This window comes from Aureobasidium subglaciale, assembly GCF_000721755.1.
Source record: "Aureobasidium subglaciale EXF-2481 unplaced genomic scaffold scaffold_32, whole genome shotgun sequence".
Taxonomy (NCBI): domain Eukaryota; kingdom Fungi; phylum Ascomycota; class Dothideomycetes; order Dothideales; family Saccotheciaceae; genus Aureobasidium; species Aureobasidium subglaciale.
Genome location: NW_013566963.1, coordinates 52,250 through 70,868, shown reverse-complemented (window position 1 = coordinate 70,868; position 18,619 = coordinate 52,250). Strand labels below are relative to the sequence as shown.

At 51.2% G+C, this 18,619-nt stretch overlaps 12 protein-coding genes across 12 annotated transcripts; 6 read left to right on the top strand and 6 right to left on the bottom strand.

Annotated features, from left to right (window-relative positions):
* Positions 1-533: 533 nt before the first annotated feature.
* On the top strand, positions 534-1,999 carry AUEXF2481DRAFT_509713 (uncharacterized protein). The gene has a single exon (XM_013484241.1). It carries the CDS (start codon positions 1,019-1,021, stop codon positions 1,868-1,870), a length of 852 nt encoding a protein of 283 aa, XP_013339695.1. The 5' UTR covers positions 534-1,018; the 3' UTR covers positions 1,871-1,999.
* On the bottom strand, positions 2,000-2,985 carry AUEXF2481DRAFT_509712 (uncharacterized protein). Its single transcript, XM_013484240.1, has 2 exons — positions 2,470-2,985; positions 2,000-2,393 (listed from the first exon to the last, which is right to left on the bottom strand). Exons 1-2 carry the CDS (start codon positions 2,695-2,697, stop codon positions 2,130-2,132), a joined length of 492 nt encoding a protein of 163 aa, XP_013339694.1. The 5' UTR covers positions 2,698-2,985; the 3' UTR covers positions 2,000-2,129.
* On the top strand, positions 2,648-3,037 carry AUEXF2481DRAFT_44347 (uncharacterized protein; the record flags this gene model as incomplete). The annotated part of the gene is made up of 1 exon (XM_013484186.1): positions 2,648-3,037. A coding segment is annotated over exon 1 (260 nt), but the record flags the coding sequence as incomplete, so codon positions are not given.
* A 273-nt stretch (positions 3,038-3,310) lies between these two features.
* AUEXF2481DRAFT_33296 (uncharacterized protein) lies at positions 3,311-4,819 on the top strand (the record flags this gene model as incomplete). The annotated part of the gene is made up of 1 exon (XM_013484167.1): positions 3,311-4,819. One exon carries the CDS (start codon positions 3,311-3,313, stop codon positions 4,817-4,819), a length of 1,509 nt encoding a protein of 502 aa, XP_013339621.1.
* Positions 4,820-4,916: 97 nt separating this feature from the next.
* On the bottom strand, positions 4,917-6,055 carry AUEXF2481DRAFT_8768 (uncharacterized protein; the record flags this gene model as incomplete). The annotated part of the gene is made up of 3 exons (XM_013484154.1): positions 4,917-5,086; positions 5,155-5,977; positions 6,044-6,055. 3 exons carry the CDS (start codon positions 6,053-6,055, stop codon positions 4,917-4,919), a joined length of 1,005 nt encoding a protein of 334 aa, XP_013339608.1.
* Positions 6,056-6,261: 206 nt separating this feature from the next.
* On the top strand, positions 6,262-6,917 carry AUEXF2481DRAFT_44345 (uncharacterized protein). Its single transcript, XM_013484185.1, has one exon. It carries the CDS (start codon positions 6,542-6,544, stop codon positions 6,866-6,868), a length of 327 nt encoding a protein of 108 aa, XP_013339639.1. The 5' UTR covers positions 6,262-6,541; the 3' UTR covers positions 6,869-6,917.
* A 328-nt stretch (positions 6,918-7,245) lies between these two features.
* On the bottom strand, positions 7,246-8,585 carry AUEXF2481DRAFT_8767 (uncharacterized protein; the record flags this gene model as incomplete). Its single annotated transcript, XM_013484153.1, has 3 exons — positions 7,246-7,849; positions 7,909-8,472; positions 8,533-8,585. The coding sequence occupies 3 exons, from the start codon at positions 8,583-8,585 to the stop codon at positions 7,246-7,248; spliced, it is 1,221 nt and encodes a 406-aa protein (XP_013339607.1).
* A 1,573-nt stretch (positions 8,586-10,158) lies between these two features.
* Positions 10,159-10,790, bottom strand: AUEXF2481DRAFT_70212 (uncharacterized protein; the record flags this gene model as incomplete). Its single annotated transcript, XM_013484220.1, has 2 exons — positions 10,159-10,302; positions 10,359-10,790. The coding sequence occupies 2 exons, from the start codon at positions 10,788-10,790 to the stop codon at positions 10,159-10,161; spliced, it is 576 nt and encodes a 191-aa protein (XP_013339674.1).
* A 421-nt stretch (positions 10,791-11,211) lies between these two features.
* On the top strand, positions 11,212-11,942 carry AUEXF2481DRAFT_44340 (uncharacterized protein). The gene has a single exon (XM_013484184.1). The coding sequence runs from the start codon at positions 11,275-11,277 to the stop codon at positions 11,830-11,832; it is 558 nt and encodes a 185-aa protein (XP_013339638.1). The 5' UTR covers positions 11,212-11,274; the 3' UTR covers positions 11,833-11,942.
* A 158-nt stretch (positions 11,943-12,100) lies between these two features.
* On the bottom strand, positions 12,101-13,264 carry AUEXF2481DRAFT_44339 (uncharacterized protein). The gene is made up of 2 exons (XM_013484183.1): positions 12,988-13,264; positions 12,101-12,929 (listed from the first exon to the last, which is right to left on the bottom strand). The coding sequence occupies exons 1-2, from the start codon at positions 13,208-13,210 to the stop codon at positions 12,115-12,117; spliced, it is 1,038 nt and encodes a 345-aa protein (XP_013339637.1). The 5' UTR covers positions 13,211-13,264; the 3' UTR covers positions 12,101-12,114.
* A 467-nt stretch (positions 13,265-13,731) lies between these two features.
* AUEXF2481DRAFT_48378 (uncharacterized protein) lies at positions 13,732-16,017 on the bottom strand (the record flags this gene model as incomplete). The annotated part of the gene is made up of 4 exons (XM_013484207.1): positions 13,732-15,502; positions 15,566-15,797; positions 15,867-15,937; positions 16,013-16,017. The coding sequence occupies 4 exons, from the start codon at positions 16,015-16,017 to the stop codon at positions 13,732-13,734; spliced, it is 2,079 nt and encodes a 692-aa protein (XP_013339661.1).
* Positions 16,018-16,702: 685 nt separating this feature from the next.
* Positions 16,703-18,591, top strand: AUEXF2481DRAFT_510828 (uncharacterized protein). Its single transcript, XM_013484239.1, has 4 exons — positions 16,703-16,979; positions 17,042-17,254; positions 17,987-18,302; positions 18,373-18,591. Exons 1-4 carry the CDS (start codon positions 16,925-16,927, stop codon positions 18,491-18,493), a joined length of 705 nt encoding a protein of 234 aa, XP_013339693.1. The 5' UTR covers positions 16,703-16,924; the 3' UTR covers positions 18,494-18,591.
* The last annotated feature ends 28 nt before the right edge of the window (positions 18,592-18,619 follow it).

Here is an 18,619-nt window from a genome sequence, read left to right as displayed (position 1 = left end):
GCAGGGATACCCTTGCGATCTCTTCTGGCGATAAGACAAACATGGGCATATACAGTACACCCGTTTCACCCGTTGCTATGAACTAAGCCGAGCAACGGTATCGCAAAAAGCACCTGTAGCAGGCGGCCACCTGGTTCGAAGGATCTACACTGATCCATGATGATTGACCCGATCCTTGGAACAGCATGAGGGCTGGCCGTTGCTCAATACAAACGTTTTTTTTTACGGGGATGCGCCTTTCTTATACAGGATGAACTGCCGCAGCAGAGCCTCTTGATACCAGCTTTTACATATACGACCCTGCCTTGCTCTCTCTTGCTCTGGGGTATTTGACGATAATTCTCTGGGTCATCACCGTTCAAACTTGACATCAACATAACATCATCTGTCTCTCAGACACCACATCACATTATATCAACTCTGTCGCTTGAATGACGACGACAACTACTACAACTCGGACTTACCCTGAGAAGGGCATGTTCGACTCGCCAGTACGTGGAAGCATGGATATGCACACCACCATACTCCAAGAAGTGGCCAAGCGTCACGCCGAACTCATCAATGGTATCAACGCAATGTACGCCACATTGATCAAGATGCGATATCTTCGCGAGGACGAAGTCATCTACCCTCCGTACGGCGTGTGTGGAAAGCCCGCTGTGGCTGTCGAACAACTACGAGCTGCCGGATTCGTTCCCGAAGTGATTGCCCTCATGGAGTTGCTTCCTTATCCATCAAATGAGGCTCTGGAATACTGGTCAGATCAGGAGGAGGGTGTGCCGATCGCACCAGATAGTGGTGCCATGTCATATCTCGAAGGTCATGACTGGGACGGCACGATAGCAACATCGAGACAACCACTTAGAGCTGGCGAAACTGGTTTGCCAGCCTGGGCGTTCAAAATCACATTCTGTGGGAGTAATTGGGGCACTGAATATTTGTACGACACACGAGACAGTAAGTCCAGCATACACACGACAGCAAACTTCACACGCTGACAGATTGCTTTGCAGGAAGAATGAGACGCTGGGCTTCCAAGAGCGAAAACACAGAATACGAGCATCAACCCAACAGAGGGACAGAACAATCCTGGGATCTTCTGCGGAACGAAATACTCAGCCTGGATTGGATCCCATGGCGTGATGAAGGCGAATGCTACCAAACACTCAACATACACGCACGACCAAGCCTGCTCTCCGGCGTAGGCGGAACGAATCGATACGAAGAATATGATGGCGAGTCTGAAATGATGGACGACCAATATGCGAAGTTGAAGCAACACATCGAAGCGGCTCGGATGAGCATCCCGGCCTTGAATGTTGCCTTGAAGATGCGACGGAAAAGATCAGGCACACTGAGCATCGACGACCTCAAGCAACTTGCCGCCGAGCACAGGATCTCAATCGATCACTCTCCCACACGGCAAGTGCGACCAGAAGGCTGGGGCATTGGTATGGTGTTGGACGGGGTTGAGCGAAACGCGCCAGAGAACAAAGCACTACGGAGCAAGATCTTGTCCATGCGAAACGCCAGTGCCCAGCAACTGCGCAACACAGCAATCGAGTATGGTTGTGAGATACCCGAAGTACCGAGCCCACCACCAGCACCGCCATTGCAACTCGACCCCAAGGTAGAGGTGGCCAAGGCTGTGCGGAACATGTTTGCTGTGAAGCGACAGTTGTTCCGAGATTGTGGCTGGGAGGAGAGGTTCAATGGTGATGAGTTTGAGAGAAAGCGAGAGGACCTGCTGACCGAGTACCACTCTTTCTTCTCGCTCCTTGGTCCGAGAGGTCAAGATATCCACGATGCCGTCGAGGGAGCGTGGTTGAGGGATTGGTTCAAGCAGAAGGCTGGCGAGAGAGCTGTTTAATTAATTACGACATAATGAACATGAAAGCAATGAAAGATATGTGATGCATAGCGCTTCTGCCTGCAACTTGAATTGGGTTCGTTCGTGATAGTCGTTTCCTCATTAAGGGGCAGAGTTCGAGGGCCAATATTGCAACCATCAAGGTCATTGCAAAGCTCGAGTCCATCCTTGCGTCTCTGTATCGCAGCATGGGCATGGCAGGAGCTCGACTCGGCCACCGCCTTCCAGAACTGTGTTCTCAGACTGACTTCCCATTCTCTTAAGCTTGTCCCAATGCTCGCTTTTCGGACCCATTCTCATGGTGGTGTATACCAGTCGTCGCGGCAGGTATCGGAACCTTCGGAGCATCTCTTTTCTCGCCGTTCGGTCTTTCGGTCAGACTAGGTGCATGTGGCCGTCTCTTTCCTTGAGCTTTGCCGCCAAAGAGAGGAATGTGATAGGCGCAGGAGCGATAGACGTAGAAGAGGAAGTCGTATACAAGCAGTAGAGCCCATGGTCCTATTGTGACGACACCCAATAACATCTGCAATGATTGATATTAGCTCAAAGCTCTGACTGCAGATGAAGCAGCTAGATAGAAGAGAGTTGTACAAAAATACTAGAGATCCATCCCTCAATGTCGCTGAGGTGAGTAGGAAGCAGTGAATACCAGCCCATAATTGTATGGCTTGTAGCGATGAGGCCTGCCTGCGTTCGCCGATGTGATCCGTTTGCGAGACAATTGGAGTGGAGCCGCTGTTGATGATGGCCCCGAGAGTGAGAAGAGTGATTGAGACGGACAGATTGATGGGACTTGAGTATTCTAGATAGCTACCTATGCATCCCATTCAACGTAATCCTACTCGGTAGCGAAAGTGCCGCCAAGCCTTCCGTCATCCTTGAGGCTCGAGATGCATTTCGAGGCGTCTGCCAGCGTTTATCTGCACCATGTCTCGTGCGACCTTGGCCTGCAAGGCAACAAGAATATTCCTTGTCCCTCTCGCGTGAAGGTCATACTAATTGTTCCGGATGCTTTCTCCGCCCTAGATCTACGGTGGCTTGACATGATCTTGCGCTACGCTAGCTATCTCAGCCGCAACCCTGTCAAGATCGCCACTACAACCATAGCCACGACCATCGACACCGCCATCCTTCGAGTCCTAGAACATGATTGACTCATATAGAACCAGAATGTTTAGACCCTCTGACCGATGTAAAGCCGTGCGAGCTTTCTACGAGTAGCTTATAGTTGGATAAGGGCGACAAGCTCATTGGGTACCGCGGCACATGTACCCTGATCACATGCACCACCCTGACGGCTGCCTAGCTGGCACACCGATAGGTAGGAAGGATTGAGACGTTACAACAATCCACAACTCCCATTTCCTTTGAAGAACTCCATTCCTTTCCTTCTCCACAACAAAGATGAAACCGTTCATGCTCCAATCTGTTCACAAAACCATGCCTGGCTCACCTGAGAGAGAATACCTGCGGCAATTGACTAGCGTAGATGCTCTGCACGAGCTGGATTCCAGGTTGGAATCTTGGACTGAGGAGGACCCTTACTTCCAGGAGAATCGATTTCCTCCTCCTCCTACCGACCTGCCAGTTCAACGAAACGGGGTTCCCAGGGAGTTTGACTGGGGTCGTTATGCCGTGTCGCTCGAGCGCTCTCGCCAGCGTCGTGAGGATACACTAGAGAAAACCAGAGCGATCGTTCGGCGTGACAACCCCTTACGAGACATCCATTCGGGACTATCTAAGCGTCGTGGATATCTACTGCATGACGAGTTTGAAGACGATGACTTTCAAGAAGACTTACGATACAATGCTGTTGCCGAGGGCATACGACGAACACATTCTGCAAGGCAACGTCGTTTGGATCTGCTGGACGACGACTTCCAGGAACTCTCTCAAGCGGGAGAAGTACTGGAGCGAAGAGAACGAGAAAAGCATGCTTCGTCATTGAAGCGCGATGAAGAGGATCTTTCTCAATTCGCAGAAGCTCTAGAACGAAGAGAAGATGAAAAGCGTGCGGCAAGACTCGCCTATATACGAGGTACTTCAGGCTTCATGGTAGGAGAGCGACATGAAGATGTACCGGATGCAGTGGACAGTTACGTTGCAGACCCTCCGCTGCCCATGTCGCAGAAGACAAAGGACACACAAACCATGGACGATATGTCCTTCCTATCCGCAGTCGAGAACGGCAAGGCCACCCTCACCATTAAAGACCCGCACACACAAAAGACCACTGTACTCAAGAACATCGATCTGACCACAGTGGAACTGATTGCACCAATCCTAGCATTCAGCTTCGAAGAATCCAGAAACGGACCAAAATACACAATCGAGGATATCTCCCTGACAGCAGTACTCAGCATGCTACGACACATCTACACCTTTGAACACTACGTCCCAACCGACTGCCTCCACGATCAAATGTCCGTCCTCCTGCACGTCGAAATCTTCCACCTAGCCACAATCTACGACATCGCAAGTCTAAAAACGATGGTCAAAGCACGTATTTTCCTCGAATTGGAACTCTCAACCAGCTACCCAGGTCCACCACAAGATCTCTGCAAAGCACTCGCCTATGTATACAAGGACCTGCCCAATGAAAATGACATTTCAAAAACACTGGCACATTACTGCATCACTTGCTTTTTGCAGCATAGACTCAACGAAGATGAATTGTTTACAACTTTTCATTACAATTGCCGACCCTTTCAACGCGATCTGGTCACCATCCTACGCGAAAACAGATTCGAGGATGAGAGCGCACCCACGCTGATACAACTTCCCGTAAAGACCACCGATCTGCCTACCCGTTGGCCAGCCGTCTTTGACGCAGACCCCCAAGCCGGCTTTTTGGAAGACGAGTTTGACAAGGAGGTCAAGCGTCGCACAAACATCTCACAGCTGGACAAGCTGAAAATCCATTTCCGTGTTACGCTACCCGTGAGATGAAAAGGAGATGGAAAGTGACAGTAGTGTCGTTTTTGATGCAAAGGGAGAGAGAAAAATGAATACAAAAAAGGCATCAAGGACGTGATATTTTTGTTGCTTAAGCTTGCTGTCTTCTGCGCTTGCCGATCTGGGCCGAGAAACCGGTCTTGATGGCAGATACGGAACGTCTGGAACCGCAAGAGTTGCAGGTGACGAAGTACAGACGGTTCTCACCCTTGTTGAGCTCGGTGTCTGGCGAGCGGCAGGTCTTGCAAGTGACGTACTCGACTGTTTGAACATGTTAGTTTTTCTGTGATCAACTCTGTAGTGAGAAAATAAATGTTCCAAAAACGTACCAATATATCTTCTCAAGACGTTCTCCAACTGCTTTTGCTGGAAACGACCCTTGATGACAAGTTGACCCTGACCAGCGACGGAACCCGAAGTACCCAATTCAGAGAACAGGAACTGAGTAACGTGCTCGTCAGTTCTCTTCATGCGGCGACAGATCTCAGAGATGTTGGCGAAAATGGTCTTCTTGTTTCCTTCACGCAAGCACTGTGGAGGAGGGATCTTGTACGACTTGCCACCGCTAGAGGCAAGGTCGGGGTTGTGGTGGTTGAGCTGGGAGAAGAAGCGGGTGAGCAGCAGGGGATACTCGATGGGTGTGGTGTTGCTGTGCTGCCAGATGCCGGTTCCCTTTTCGAGATCGCCCTCCTGGCTGGTGGATTGTTGCACGACGGGCTCCTCGTCGTTGGCCTCGTCGTTGGCGCCAGCCTCGGCCAGCTTGGCCTCAAAGTCGTCGGCTTCGGTCTTCTTGGCCTTCTTCTTCTTCTTCTTGAGGGCCGAGGGGTCGAATTCGGCATCGGCGGCGGGAGCCTCTGCGTCGTCGGCCGACTTTTCCTTCTTGGATGATGACTTCTTCTTCTTCTTGGCGAGACCTTCGAACATGGCAGTCATCTCATCAACGCCTCCTTCTGCTGGCGCGGTGGCTGGTGAGCTGGTGTCCTCTTCTTGTGCTTGTTCGGCTGCGTTGAGCTTCTTGATCGTACCGGCAGAGTGAGTCTCGGCGCTCGACTTGTCGCCATGTTGCTCGGTGGCCTCGGTAACCTGGCCGTTGCTGTCGACAATCGTGGTGCCCTCGCTGAAGGCGACAGACTTGCGCGGCTTGCGCTCTTCCTGTAATTTGTTTCATCAGCCACTTTTTCCCTTCACTTGCTCCGGAAAGCGCTCGAGTGCACTAACAATATCAGCCATGATTGCGGTATCTTTCTGGTCCAAAGAATGAGTTTCGTGTAGTGTAATGGCAACAGACGGACGGATCTAGGGCGTGGTTGTTGGTGACTCAAAAGTTGCTGCACCGCAGCGAATGACGACCGTCCAAATCTGAGAGTCTTGGCACGCCTGTTCCCCCCCTCTCTTGTTCTTTCACGTGCTCTTCACCTCACTATACAATCGATATGTGATAAACCAAAGTCAACTACATCTTGGAACCTGGTACAGTTTCTTGTATCTGCCATCATGAACTCCTCTCTGAGGACATTTGTCCGACTTATCAAGCCATCATACCAAACGACCTCTCTCTCACGATCTTTCTCGCTACATGGATGTCAATCAAATCATTCGACCCGCTACTATGAAAAATTGCGCAAGGAATAACCGGAATTCTACAGAGAACTTCTGAAAAGAGGAACGCAAAGGGCGTCAAAGCGACTTGCCACCGAGCCGGGCTACCGCGACAGGATGCTAAAGCGTTCCTCGGATCACTACGCGAAGATCAAGAACGACGAACGCTATATAATGTATAGAAGAATCAGAGACTGGTGTCAGTCAAACGCCTGGGTACGTCAAGATCTACCATGGAAATCACATTCGCCCATCGCGTATGTTGAAATGACTGAGCACTATTGCACTGGTTGTGCATGGACTAGGCATAACGGGTCCAGAGTTTGGGTATATATGGCTTGGAGATCGTGTGTCTTGAGACCTTTGTCAAGCTGCTCCTATAGAGATATGCTGACTGTCTCGTCAGTGGAAGAACATTACGGATGGGACCTACCTCTGCACTAGTTGCTACCTGACACCAAACCCAGATTGGAACAAGGTTATGCCCGAAGGCTATGAAGATATCAGGACCATGAAGGATCTGAGAGCGCGGAAGAAGCAGCTCGGCAGCATCAAAGCACCTTTAGAACCACAACGAGCAAGCACAGAAAGATCTGAACAGGCAGGCCGATAGGCTATCACGAACTCAAGAACAAAGAGAATCAATAATTCAAGGCTATGAACCAATGATCAGTCTAGAGAAGAAAAGGGAAAAGCATATTAGGTGAATGAGGAAGGATAAAAGATTCCACCAAACGCCTGAGTGAACTCAAAGAGACGAACAAAAGGAACAAGGAGGAAACTATGTGCAAGTATTCAAACTGCCCCTGACATCTGCGACATCACTCCTCGAGACCAACGATCTTTTCCAACCATCCGACATACTTTTCCGGAGTATTTTCGTCTCTGAGCTTGTCCGCAAGACCTTCGACCCTGTTTTGAACTATCTCGCTGTGCAAGACATCTGGTCCAAGGTCTCTGAGAACATCGATCGCGAAGACGCTCTCGGGATTGATCAACTTGTGAAGCAAGCTTCTGTCCTGGAGGCTCAGACCAGAGTACTGCGGGATGGGCACAGCAGCACAAGTCTGGATATCGATCGCGTGTTCGACCATTTGCTCGAGAGTATAAAGAAGAATCCCGGCAATCCTACCTCTGAGAGAAATAGCCATGCCCGTGTGATGGGGATCCAGCACAAAAGAGCGCAGGTGGCCAATTTCACCGCAAAGGGCTTCTGCGGTAGCATCGAGATTGCTCTCGTTCGGCTTGCGATACGACAACCAGTATCCGTAGTCGAAGAAGATGCGCTCAATTCTGCTGTGGATCTTTGTGAGATGGAGAAGGTCCCGCTCTGCCACGGGCACGGCTGCTCCTAGAGCAATGAGCAAGAATGGCTGCGATTTGACCTGTCTGATCATCTCGTCCCTGTAGCGTGCGAAGAGCGCTCTATTTGAAGTCAGAATGTGTAGAGAGGAATCAGGCAGTCAAAATATAATGTAGCTTACTGTGACTCTCGCTGCAACATTTCCAGATTCTCCTGACCGTATTGTGTGGAAAGAGCTCCACATGGCTCGAAAGCTGACAAGATCTGCGAGGCGGTCTGTTCGACCAATTTCACATCTTGTTGATCAAAAGGGTCCTGCTTCCACCACCCACCTTCCTCAGCAAGGTCGTCAAGATCCTTTCCTTCCAGATAGTCGTAGAACAGCATGTGTTTCTCAGACACATCCGGACGTACAGCCTTGCCATCCTTGGATATCCGGTACTTGTATTGAGACCTGGTCTCACGGGGAACCGCGGTCTTGAGAATCTGATCGTCAACCCACCAGATGTGTCGGCAAGCACGACCATCCTGATCCTCGCAGGTCGAACAAGTTGGAGCCTGGCCTTGGGACACTGTGACACGAACGCGTTCTTGCAATTCGAAGTGGTACTCCTCGTCGCGCTCGTAGCAGCGAATCGTGGTCATTCTGTTGTTGCAGAGCCCTTCCTCGGCATTATCCTGCGAGGTGGGACTCAGCGCTCCAATGTCGTATGCTAGCCCGGTTTGCACAGCAGTTACGATGCGACTATGGTTGTGTCAGTAGCTGCATCTACTTGTCTAGAATGACGCGCAGAATTGTACTCACGATGGGCCAGACTGAGACGCGGCTTGAGATCGAGGCGTGGTTGGTGCAGCCATGTCAAAGTGATGCAATGGATCGATAAAAAATTCCAGATGAATGGCTAGGAAGAGCCGAGACAGACTGTGTCTGGAGGAAGGTGCTGGTCCCGTCTGCTTTAAAAGCCTGAGACTCGCCAATGTGGAAGCAGGAGTAACTATTGTCGTCGGAGTGAATCGTCTTGATTGTACAGAAGGAGTCAAGAGAAGGAACGGAGGTTCTATAAATCATCACGACAGAAACGAAGACAAAGTCCTGCAACTGCAAGATCATGTTGCATCGGAGATTTCTCACCAACCACATCGTAGCAACTCACTGTTGGCAGATAACTCACCCAGCTATCTCGCAGTCCGTTCCCCAAGAGCATGGTAGAGTTCACAGCATAAAGCACAATAGGGGTGAACATATGTCATTCTCCCAAGCCAAGAGGGGCAGACTGCTGTATTGGATGTTGGGCGGGGTGGGACTAGACTGTGGGTGTTGGAGAGCCAGCGAGCAGTGGGTGCTTCCAGGGCACGGAAAGTCATTCTGCCGAAGTGCTCAAGGCATGGTGGGAAGTGTGAATGACGAGCCAATATTTCGCGTAGCACAGCCGTCCAGCCGAGCCCTCAGAGACAAGATTGGTGTATATGCAAGCCCATTGGGAGGGCTGAACGCCATACAGGCATCTCAGCATGCAAGATAGGTCACCTGAGGGGCATACATGGAAGGTGACTCGAGATTGTTACCAGAGAGTCAGTGACAGTGTTGAAGCAGAGAAGCTCCAACCCTGGCATGTCAGTCAGTTTGATCAAAACGGCATACTGTGCTGTTAGTTGCAACTGGTGACTAAGGTAGATAGATCGACAACGCAGGGAAAGGTACTCACGGAAAGGGATCAATAAAGCAGCGGTGGTGCAAAAGTTGGCGTAGGCAGCGATTGAGGATGTCAAGTGTGGTCATCTCTGCCAATGGAAATTCTTCCCGGCAGTGATACATTACAACTAGAACCACACCAACAGCAATACAGGTAGAGTGCCACCAACGTTAGCAGCTGCTTGTCCAAAGCTTGATTTCGATCACCGTGGTGAGCAAATCTGAGATGTTTTGTATAAGCGCTGATGGTTTAGGCGCCGGGTGTAGACCCGAGATCGAAAGGAAATTTCGGCCATTATGATTTGACGTTTGCAGTGTCAGGTCAGGCGGCTAAATCGAAAGACGGATCATGAATGGCCCATAAAATAGTGGTAGCTAAGGTCAATGGTTGCATGTGCTCTTGGGAGCCTCCCAACGACGTTGGTAGACAACGCAATGGCCCTTGGGATCGAGCGACGTCTTGACTGGTCAAGATAAAATTGATGATGTGGAAGCGAGGAGTACAGTAGCAAAGAAGTCCAAGGATGCCTGATGCGGCAAAAGGTTGATGAGCCATGATTTGGGCCGTAAATTTCATGAGAAGAACCTAAGAAAGACGTAATGTGACAGCCGCGCATGTAATGGCGGCCTTTCAACTCCTGAGCGCCGTCCGCAATGCCAATGCCCTCCTCCGTGTTGTACAAAATACGTACGTACGCTTGTCGACCGTGGTCTGATTCGCACCCGAACCGGTTTTGTCTAATCCTGTCTACCCTTGAGCAGTCTCTTGGTGACCTTGTCCTTCTCGATGATGTAAACATGGGCTCCCCAACCTGAGAGAGCATCGCGGTCCACGGCGTTGAGCAGAGCTTGTGAGATGGTTTCGAAGAGGTCCTCGGGGCCCTGTCAAGCAAGTCAGTACACGATGTTCTCGAAGCGTATGATATGATGTTTCGTACAAGATCAGGCTCCCACAAGCCTTCGCAGGTACCAAAGAGTTGATCGCTGGCAGTTCCGCTGACGATGAAGTCTTTCGCGAAGTCGATGCACCCGATGCTGTCAAAGCCACAGATGAAGGGCTTTCCAGTGGTGTGGTTGATGCCGGCAATGACAGGACTGATGAAGTAAGGGCCGAAACGCTTCTCGTAGAGGGAGGAGGAGACGAGGTTGGCCATGGTCTGGGGCGAGATCTGACGCTCCTCGCGCAGGCGGTACATGTTGACCTTGTAACGGAACACTTCGCTGACAGTCTGGACATCGGTGGCGAGACCGGTCAAGCCAAGGTATACATCACCGTAGTTGAAGATCTTAGGGAAGTTGTTGGACACGGTCAAGGCCTGGAGACCGAGGCGGAGATCGCAGGCGATGGCGACACAGTCCTTGCCAACCATGGCAACGCAAGCACCACCGTCTGTGGGGAATGTTAGTCGGGAATCGGAGTATCATGGCGAGGATGCAACGGACTTATTGAGAAGGGGTTCGACTAGATGATCATGGTTAGCTGCAAGCATTCAAGATAGCGACAGTATGCATCTACCCACCATGATTGTGAGGGTTGTGTTAGATGAAGTCTAGTGAGTGAGGCAGTGTCGAGATGAGAGACGGAGTCGGAAGGCGCGATCTGACAGTATGCGAGACGGCAGATACAGTTGGATGATTGCACGAGATGAATGCTGTGAAGCTGTTCTAGCTAGGCAGGTACGAGTACGCCAGCGGCCGGACGACTAATGACGCCGCCGCTGCTTGGCCCTTGGGAGCTTGCGGCCCCGGAGAAGGAGAACGGCAAGTCCCGCATAGATTTCCCAAGCCAATGTCGAAACATCGAATCACTCTTTCCGCGCCGACGAGGTCGTTCCTGATTATCCCACCTGCAAAATGGCGACAGTCAACCCAGAGCATGTGCGACTTGCACTGTCACTACCTCCGCGACTCCTCAACTTCTTCAAGCGCTACCCTCCGCCGGCTCTTTCACAATCTGCCACTGGCACAACCATCGCTGCCAACACCTCCTCAGCCGATGCCAATGCAAACACTCCTACTTTGATCGCAGAGGATGCTGCTTCCAGATCAACCTTAGAACCTGCGAACCCGTTCATGCCCTTCAAGAACCCCATCACACAAAGGTGGCAGCCCGCCTCTTTCTCTCTCCGCAAGCAATCCGAGATTATCAAACTCGCCATCAAGCACGACGTCGTCTCTTTGCTACCATACACACACAAGCTTCCCGAGGAGGTCGCCCGTCGTCGCGCCGAACATGGTCTCCGCGTAAAGGGTACTGGTGTTGGCCAGAAGGTCAAGGGAAAGATGTGGGAGCGCACGCTCAAGGGCAGATTGGACCAGCGCGAGAAGGCTATGGTTGCCATGCCCGAGATGATCCGTCACTGGAAGGAGAGAGGTCACGGAAGAGGTTGGAAGAAGTGGCCCAAGAGCTAGATGCTCTGAAGATTCTCTTTACTTGGCCATCAATCTGCACAAATCGGCGTTCATCATCTTGGAGGAGGGGGATTCTCTGTATCGACATACCACGACTGTACATTACTTTCAAAATACACGGGATAATGACCCTGTTCACTTTTCATGCTTTCTGACTATCTCACCTTATTATCATGCAGCAGAGCAAGTTCTGAGACGGGCCAATCAACGTACGGACAGGTAAGGCGTGTCAATATTATATATGTCATGCGTTCGTATATCTGGAGGTGCAAGCATTAGCGCCTACTTCTTCTCCTGCTGAAGCCTCTCGTGCTCATTCTTGACAATCGTCGGCACCTCATCCTCAATGCTTCTCTCCTGAGGCTTCCATCCAAGCAGCTCCTTGAATCTTCTAGCCTTACCCCTAGAGTTCCATCCCCAACTCACAGCCTCAAAGCCAGCAGTCTTCTTGGCAGTCTCCATATCCATCTGCTCCGTCTTGACTTCCTTGAGCAGACCTTGCTCCTTGGCACTCTCAGCAACAACTTTGCTCAGCTCTCCCCAGACGTGCTCGCCGTTCTCGGTGAAGTAGTAGCCGTTGCTGCCCCAGAGCTTGGTGTCGGTGTTATTCTTTGCGGCTTCCTCGACGAGGAGGACGAAGGCGCGGGACAAATCGTGCACGTGGACGTTATTCCACATTGCCTCACCGCCACCAATGACAGGGGCGGCCTGGATCTCGAGGACACTCTTGGCGAGCTCGTAGACTTGACGGCCACGAGTGAGGGAAGGGCCACGGCCATCACCGTAGATGGTGGGAGGGCAGACAATAGCGGTCTTGACGGCACCTGATGCGTTTGTGCCTGCGTTGATGACAATCTGATCCACGTTCTTGTGGAAAGCCTCCTGAGGCAAGTTGATCAATTCGGCTACACCATCCAGATCGTCAAAGACCTTATCGGTGTGCTCGCCAAACTTGTCGGCGGATGAATCAAAGTAGGTCAGGATGCCAGTACCACCAGTGTGAAGCCAGTATCCGGGCTTTGAGGCACTGTGACCAGAGGCGAGACCTTCGGCAATGGACTTTGCAGCTCCTTCATGATCCGAGGCATCCGCAGTGTCTGTTATGTCATTAGCATCTCGTGACTGTCTATGAATGCAAAAGAAGAGAAGACTCACGAATGACAATATCAGCCTTGGAAGCCTCCTCCTTCAGCAAGTCACCGCTATCATTGTCTCCCTGAACAGTCTTGACTTTGGGGAATTTGTCGGTGACAGACTTTCCCTTCTCCTCTGTGCGTACCAGAGCAGTGTATGAGTACTCAGGGTGCTTGTTGTAGAGTTCGTACAGAGTGTCGCCGCCAATGTAGCCTGTAGCTCCTGTGATGAAGATGTTGACCATTTTTGCTGATCTTACAAAACTCAATTGAATGTTATAGTTCTTCGAGAAGGCGAAGGAGAGAAGTGATATAAATTGTATAGAGCCTATGACGTCGGTTTGGAGCTAGGCATGCCGCAAACACCACCCGGTGTCTTGGCTCCACCAGCAAGCGATAACGACATTTCACTCCGAGGCCTTGTTACCTCTTCAAGACATTGGACCGATGAGATACTGCACCTCACTGGTTTTGTTGGTATGTCTAAGACTAATCATATATCGTCGTACAAGAAAACGCCTCGACCTCTCGCTACCCAGAAAGGAGGCGCATATCACGATTTGAAAAATTGAAGTTTAAATGCGTTTTTGATATGCTCTCTAGTAAACACTGAGAAACAAAGGGACGAACTATCGATGACACCCATTTCCTTGTTTACTCCATTGATTCCCAACTCCCCATACCTTCATGATGACCAAAAGCTTCCCATGCAACAAGAAAAACAACGCTAGATCTTGACGAAGAGGAATGTAACACACTGCCAGATTTACTCGACAGTGACACTCTTGGCCAAGTTTCTCGGGAAGTCGACGTTCAAGCCCTCAGCAACGGCAAGCCAGTAGGCCATGAGCTGGAGAGGAATGACGTTGAGCAGACCTTGCAAGACATCAATGGTCTGGGGAACCTCGATCTTGTCGGTCTTGTCACCAGGGAACTCGGTGTCGCCCTTGCTGCAGATGACGATGGGACGACCCTTGCGAGCGATGACCTGCTGGTAAGCGTTGAGTGACTTGGCGAACAGACTGTCGCGAGTGAGGATCATGACGATGGGGAGAGACTCGTCAACCAGAGCGAGCACACCGTGCTTAAGCTCACCAGACATGACGGCCTCGCAGTGAAGGTAAGAGATTTCCTTGATCTTCAGGGCACCTTCGAGAGCAGTGGCGTGCTGGGCACCGCGTCCAAGGAGAAGTAGAGACTTCTGGTTCTTGAACTTGAGGCACAAGTTCTTGATGTCCTCGCTTTGCTCAAGAATTTCCTTGAACTGTCCGGAGATCTTACCAAGACCATCCATGATAGCCTCTCTTCTGGCCTGCTTGGATGCGCGGTCCTCACTGAGCGAGAGCGCGAACATGATCATGCAGACGAATTGAGAGGTGTAGGCCTTGGTGGAGGCGACACCAATTTCAGGGCCAGCGTTGATGTGGACACCACAGTGAGTCATCATGGAGATGGAGGAACCGACCACGTTGACGATACCGACAGTCAAGGCACCACGCTCGAGACAGTGACGGAGAGCCAGGAGAGAGTCGGCAGTCTCACCAGACTGAGAGACGAAAATGCAGGTGTCGTCACGGAAGACAGGAGCCTGTCTGTCGAGGAAGTCGGAGGCCAACTCGACGGAGATGGGGATCTCGGTCAGCTCCTCGAACACACCACGCACAGCCATGCAGGAGTGGTAAGAAGTTCCGCAGGCGATGAAGATAATTCTGCGGCAACGGCGGATGGTGGTGATGTAAGATTTGAGGCCACCGAGAGTGATGGTCTTGTCCTCGAGATTGACACGACCACGCATAGCGTTGACGATGGACTCGGGCTGCTCGAAAATCTCCTTCTGCATGAAGTGGTCGTAACGGCCCTTCATAATTTCCTGGAGCTCGATTTCGATGGTCTGGATGGCGCGAACGTTGGAGGCTCCAGTAATCTTGGACAGACGGTGAATGTTCAGCTGACCGTCGTGGATGTGGGCAATGTCATCGTCCTCGAGGTACAGAACCTTCTTGGTGTGCTCGACAATGGCCGAGGGGTCGGAAGACAGGAAGAACTCAATAGGCTGAGGGGCGCCATCCTCAGAGAAGAAGGCGCGTGATTGAGAGCGATGGAGCAGACTCTTGTCAGGAGGAGCCAAGAGGTTGTTGGCCTTCTTGAGTGCGACATTCTGGGAAGCAGCCTCAGCGGGAAGAGGACCAGCATCGCCAAACTCGACATCGACAAAGTCGACCTTCATCTTTCTTTGTGTGCGGACACCGATTACCAGAGGAGAACCCTTGCGGGCAGCGACGACTTCAGTGGGGAAGTGAATGGATTTGAGGAGGAGACCAAAGGCGCCCTGGAGCTCCTTGATGACGGCCTTGACGAGGGTGGTGAAATCGATGTTGGGGTGCTCGTCGAAGATGTACTTGGCCAGTTTGGCGATGGCCTCAGTGTCGGTCTCAGTCTCGAAATGGAAGCCCTTGGTCTCGAGCAGAGCTCTCAACTCCTTGTAGTTGGTAATGATACCATTGTGGACGACGGCAAACTCCCACTTGGGGTCGGATCTGTGCAGAAACTCGTATTAGACTCGTGTGTGCTTGTGACTGCTGCAGCTCTTTCTCGCATACCTGTGAGGGTGGCAGTTGACGCGCGAAGGAGGACCGTGAGTGGCCCAGCGAGTGTGAGCAATACCGGCGTGTGCATCAAAGACCTTTGTGAGGTCGGGCTTCTCCTCCTCGATGAGCTGCTTCAGCTTGGCGACCTTGCCAACCTCCTTGAAAGCAAGGACCTCGTTCCTCTTGTCTCCGTCGATCGCCAGGCCAGCTGAATCGTATCCACGGTATTCGAGACGCGCGAGACCTGCTATGCGTCAGCTGCTTATGCTTGTCGTAGCCCTCTCTGGGACTCAGGGGTCGCGTGAGTGCCCACCATTTACGAGGGTGTCGAGAATTGTCTTTCTGTCCTTCTCCACCAGGTAGTTGACGTAGCCGAAGATACCACTGTTGCCCATGGTCAGTGAAGTTCTTTGCAGACTTTTCCGCCTTGTTGTTGCGATTGTTGTGCTCGTTACTTACCACATGTTGTCGTGTAAATAGTGAACGGGGTGTCTTCAACACTAGATGTGAAACGAAAGCAGATCGGTCGCAAGCTTCGTGTTGTTTATAAACCTGACAGTTGCAGGAGCTATTAAGAAGCGAAAAAGAGATATATGAGATAGATGAATGGCGTTGAGGAGCAGAGAGGGAAAATGGGAGCTGGCGGAAGGGGCAAGCAACGAGTCTTATAAATAAGCACGGCCGCAAAACACCCCAGAGCTGCTGTTTCTCAGGCAATCTGATCAGGTCCCCTCCATGTTTCAGACCAGCAGCCAATTCTGAATCTCCCCTGATCTGTGCCCGCCTGACTAGCTGCCATCGTTTCCTTGCTCCCGCCACCGTAGATAGTAGTTCGTACCTTTTGCACTCATCAACACTCTTCTCAATTGGCTTGTGACTCTCGTGTTCCTGCATATAAATACCGTCGCCATCCCGACATGGTGCCATTGGGTGAACCCGGCGCGAGCCAAGCACCCCAGGTACTCAAAAATAGCCATACCTTTTCACATTCCCAGCTGTCGACCGCTGCGCCCTTCGCCCTATCATTGACCAGAAGGCTTTTTGGGTATCAATAGCTTTCGAGTCGGATTGCTAGCATCCACTTCCCCGGCTGTTATTGTCTCTGTAAACATCTTTCGATGCCAGATCATTGGACCGCTCAGCCTCGTTTGGGCTCGTAAGCTTGCAATCGTCGTCACCAGCTTCGAGAAAAATCAAAACGCCTGTCAATCGGCAGGGTCGGGGGTTGTTTAGGTTGAACCCGTCATGTAGAAGCTCAAAGCTGTGTCTCCTCTCATCTGCTTTGCGAGCATCGATCACAAAAGGCATAGTCGTCTCCTCACTTTTCAAGAGTCTATCCCCGCCGTCTAGCAGACCGCCTGATAAAAAACAATGTCTCCCACCGTAATCCTCATCAGGCATGGGCAAGCCCTCCACAACATCAATCATAAGTGCTTTCCTTACCGCGAAGGCTTTATTTGAAAACACCATGCCTGACGCGTCCTGCACAAGAATGGGAAATCCCCGACCCAGAGCTTTCTGAGCTGGGTCAACAACAATGCCGCACGCTCGAGCAGCACCTCCGCCAGCATCTGCCGCTGGCCGACAAGGTCGAACGCATAATCACTAGTCCCATGCGCCGTACCTTGGAGACCACCACTCTTGGTCTGGACTGGCTGATCAAAAGGGGCATTCCCGTAGAAGCAAGTGCTCTCTGGCAAGGTAAATCATTCTCTCCTATTCCCGATCACCCAAATCTGCCCGACTCGCATGTCAGTAAGAGACTGTATAGCCGTTTCTGGCCTATACATAAGAGCCGATGCAAGGCGCAGCACCGTTGCCCGTTTTGACTTATTTTTGGGCATTGACGAATGCATTGATGTCGCTGCTTTCGGCACTTTGTCTACTTCACATGTCGATCATTTTGGTGTATACACCGATATGCCTTTTCGTCGACCTAGCAATGGAGGATGCTACCACTGATTTTTCGGGATTTTCGAACGGTCAACTCTCGGCACCTACGAGTCAGCTGCTAAAGACTTCTTGCGCCATTCTCACCCCATGACTTATTGGATCTTGGTTTCATCTCACCTGTACCGAAGTTTGCAATAGCGCATTGTCATCATACGCCATCCGTTTAGCACATTAACCCTGTTAGAGCAGTACCTCTGACCCGGAGATTCTCAGTGGGTGTCTCGACTATCTCATGGGCCACTCGCAGCCCATTTAACATATAAACCCTTGATCGGAAAAATCCCTCTGACGAGAAGACCCTCGACGAATGTCTTGACCACACTCATAATGCACTCGCTATGGAGTACATCACGATGGTCACAAACAGAACTACTGGATTGAACCCTTTCCCCATCTACCCTCATTTATCCTATCAACTTGACCTACTATCTTCAACTGATAAAGAAGAATACAATGACCAAAGCTAACACCATCCTCAAGAGAACTCCAACAAACCCTGCGATTCGGGTTCTCCCCTTTCGAGCGTCACCCACGACTTCCCCTCCTTCGACTACAGCCATGTAGACCCCCTCTGGCCTTCAAAAACCGGTCCCTTCGCCTTCACCCGCACCGCAACAGTTTCCCGCGGCCAATCCTGCCTCCACGACCTCTATACCAGTAAGGAAAAAGTGATCGCCGTGGTCTCTCATGCCGGGTTCTTGAGATGTGCAGTCAGTCTCTGTAAATACTCCAATGCTGATTATCGGATTTTCGACTTCAAGGAGAGTGATGGTGAAGGGGACTTGGAATTGGTAGAGTGGGAGGAGACGGAGAGGAACGGAGGTGGGATGGGGGAGAGTGAGAGGGGGAGGGCGAGGATTGAGGAGAGTGATTTTCCTGGTGAGCAGATTGAGGAAGTTGAGAAGCAGTTGGGTGGACAGGTTGATGGGGAGGCTGTTAAGGAGGTTTCTGGGGAGAAGTAGAAAGTATATGGTAGAGCAGGGTTAGAATGATACTGTACAGAATAGAGTTGTGATTTGTCTTTACTACTCCAACTCCAGAATTAACGATATGTGATTACGCCTTGATATGTCCCTGTGCGCCTTGTAATGCTGTCATGGTCTTTTCCTGTGA

What these genes read in the sequence shown, in the direction of transcription:
- AUEXF2481DRAFT_509713 (XM_013484241.1), top strand. Translation starts at nt 1,019, where the DNA reads ATGAGACGCTGGGCTTCCAAGAGCGAAAACACAGAATACGAGCATCAA.
- AUEXF2481DRAFT_44340 (XM_013484184.1), top strand. Translation starts at nt 11,275, where the DNA reads ATGGCGACAGTCAACCCAGAGCATGTGCGACTTGCACTGTCACTACCT.
- AUEXF2481DRAFT_510828 (XM_013484239.1), top strand. Translation starts at nt 16,925, where the DNA reads ATGTCTCCCACCGTAATCCTCATCAGGCATGGGCAAGCCCTCCACAAC. An exon ending in AGCCCTCCACAACATCAATC is followed by an intron (nt 16,980 to 17,041) that starts ATAAGTGCTTTC and finishes CGCGTCCTGCAC; the next exon opens with AAGAATGGGAAATCCCCGAC. An exon ending in GGGGACTTGGAATTGGTAGA is followed by an intron (nt 18,303 to 18,372) that starts GTGGGAGGAGAC and finishes AGGATTGAGGAG; the next exon opens with AGTGATTTTCCTGGTGAGCA.
- AUEXF2481DRAFT_509712 (XM_013484240.1), bottom strand. Translation starts at nt 2,697, where the DNA reads ATGGGATGCATAGGTAGCTATCTAGAATACTCAAGTCCCATCAATCTG. An exon ending in CATTGAGGGATGGATCTCTA is followed by an intron (nt 2,394 to 2,469) that starts GTATTTTTGTAC and finishes CAATCATTGCAG; the next exon opens with ATGTTATTGGGTGTCGTCAC.
- AUEXF2481DRAFT_44339 (XM_013484183.1), bottom strand. Translation starts at nt 13,210, where the DNA reads ATGGTCAACATCTTCATCACAGGAGCTACAGGCTACATTGGCGGCGAC. An exon ending in CAAGGCTGATATTGTCATTC is followed by an intron (nt 12,930 to 12,987) that starts GTGAGTCTTCTC and finishes ATGACATAACAG; the next exon opens with ACACTGCGGATGCCTCGGAT.
- AUEXF2481DRAFT_44345 (XM_013484185.1), top strand. Translation starts at nt 6,542, where the DNA reads ATGCTAAAGCGTTCCTCGGATCACTACGCGAAGATCAAGAACGACGAA.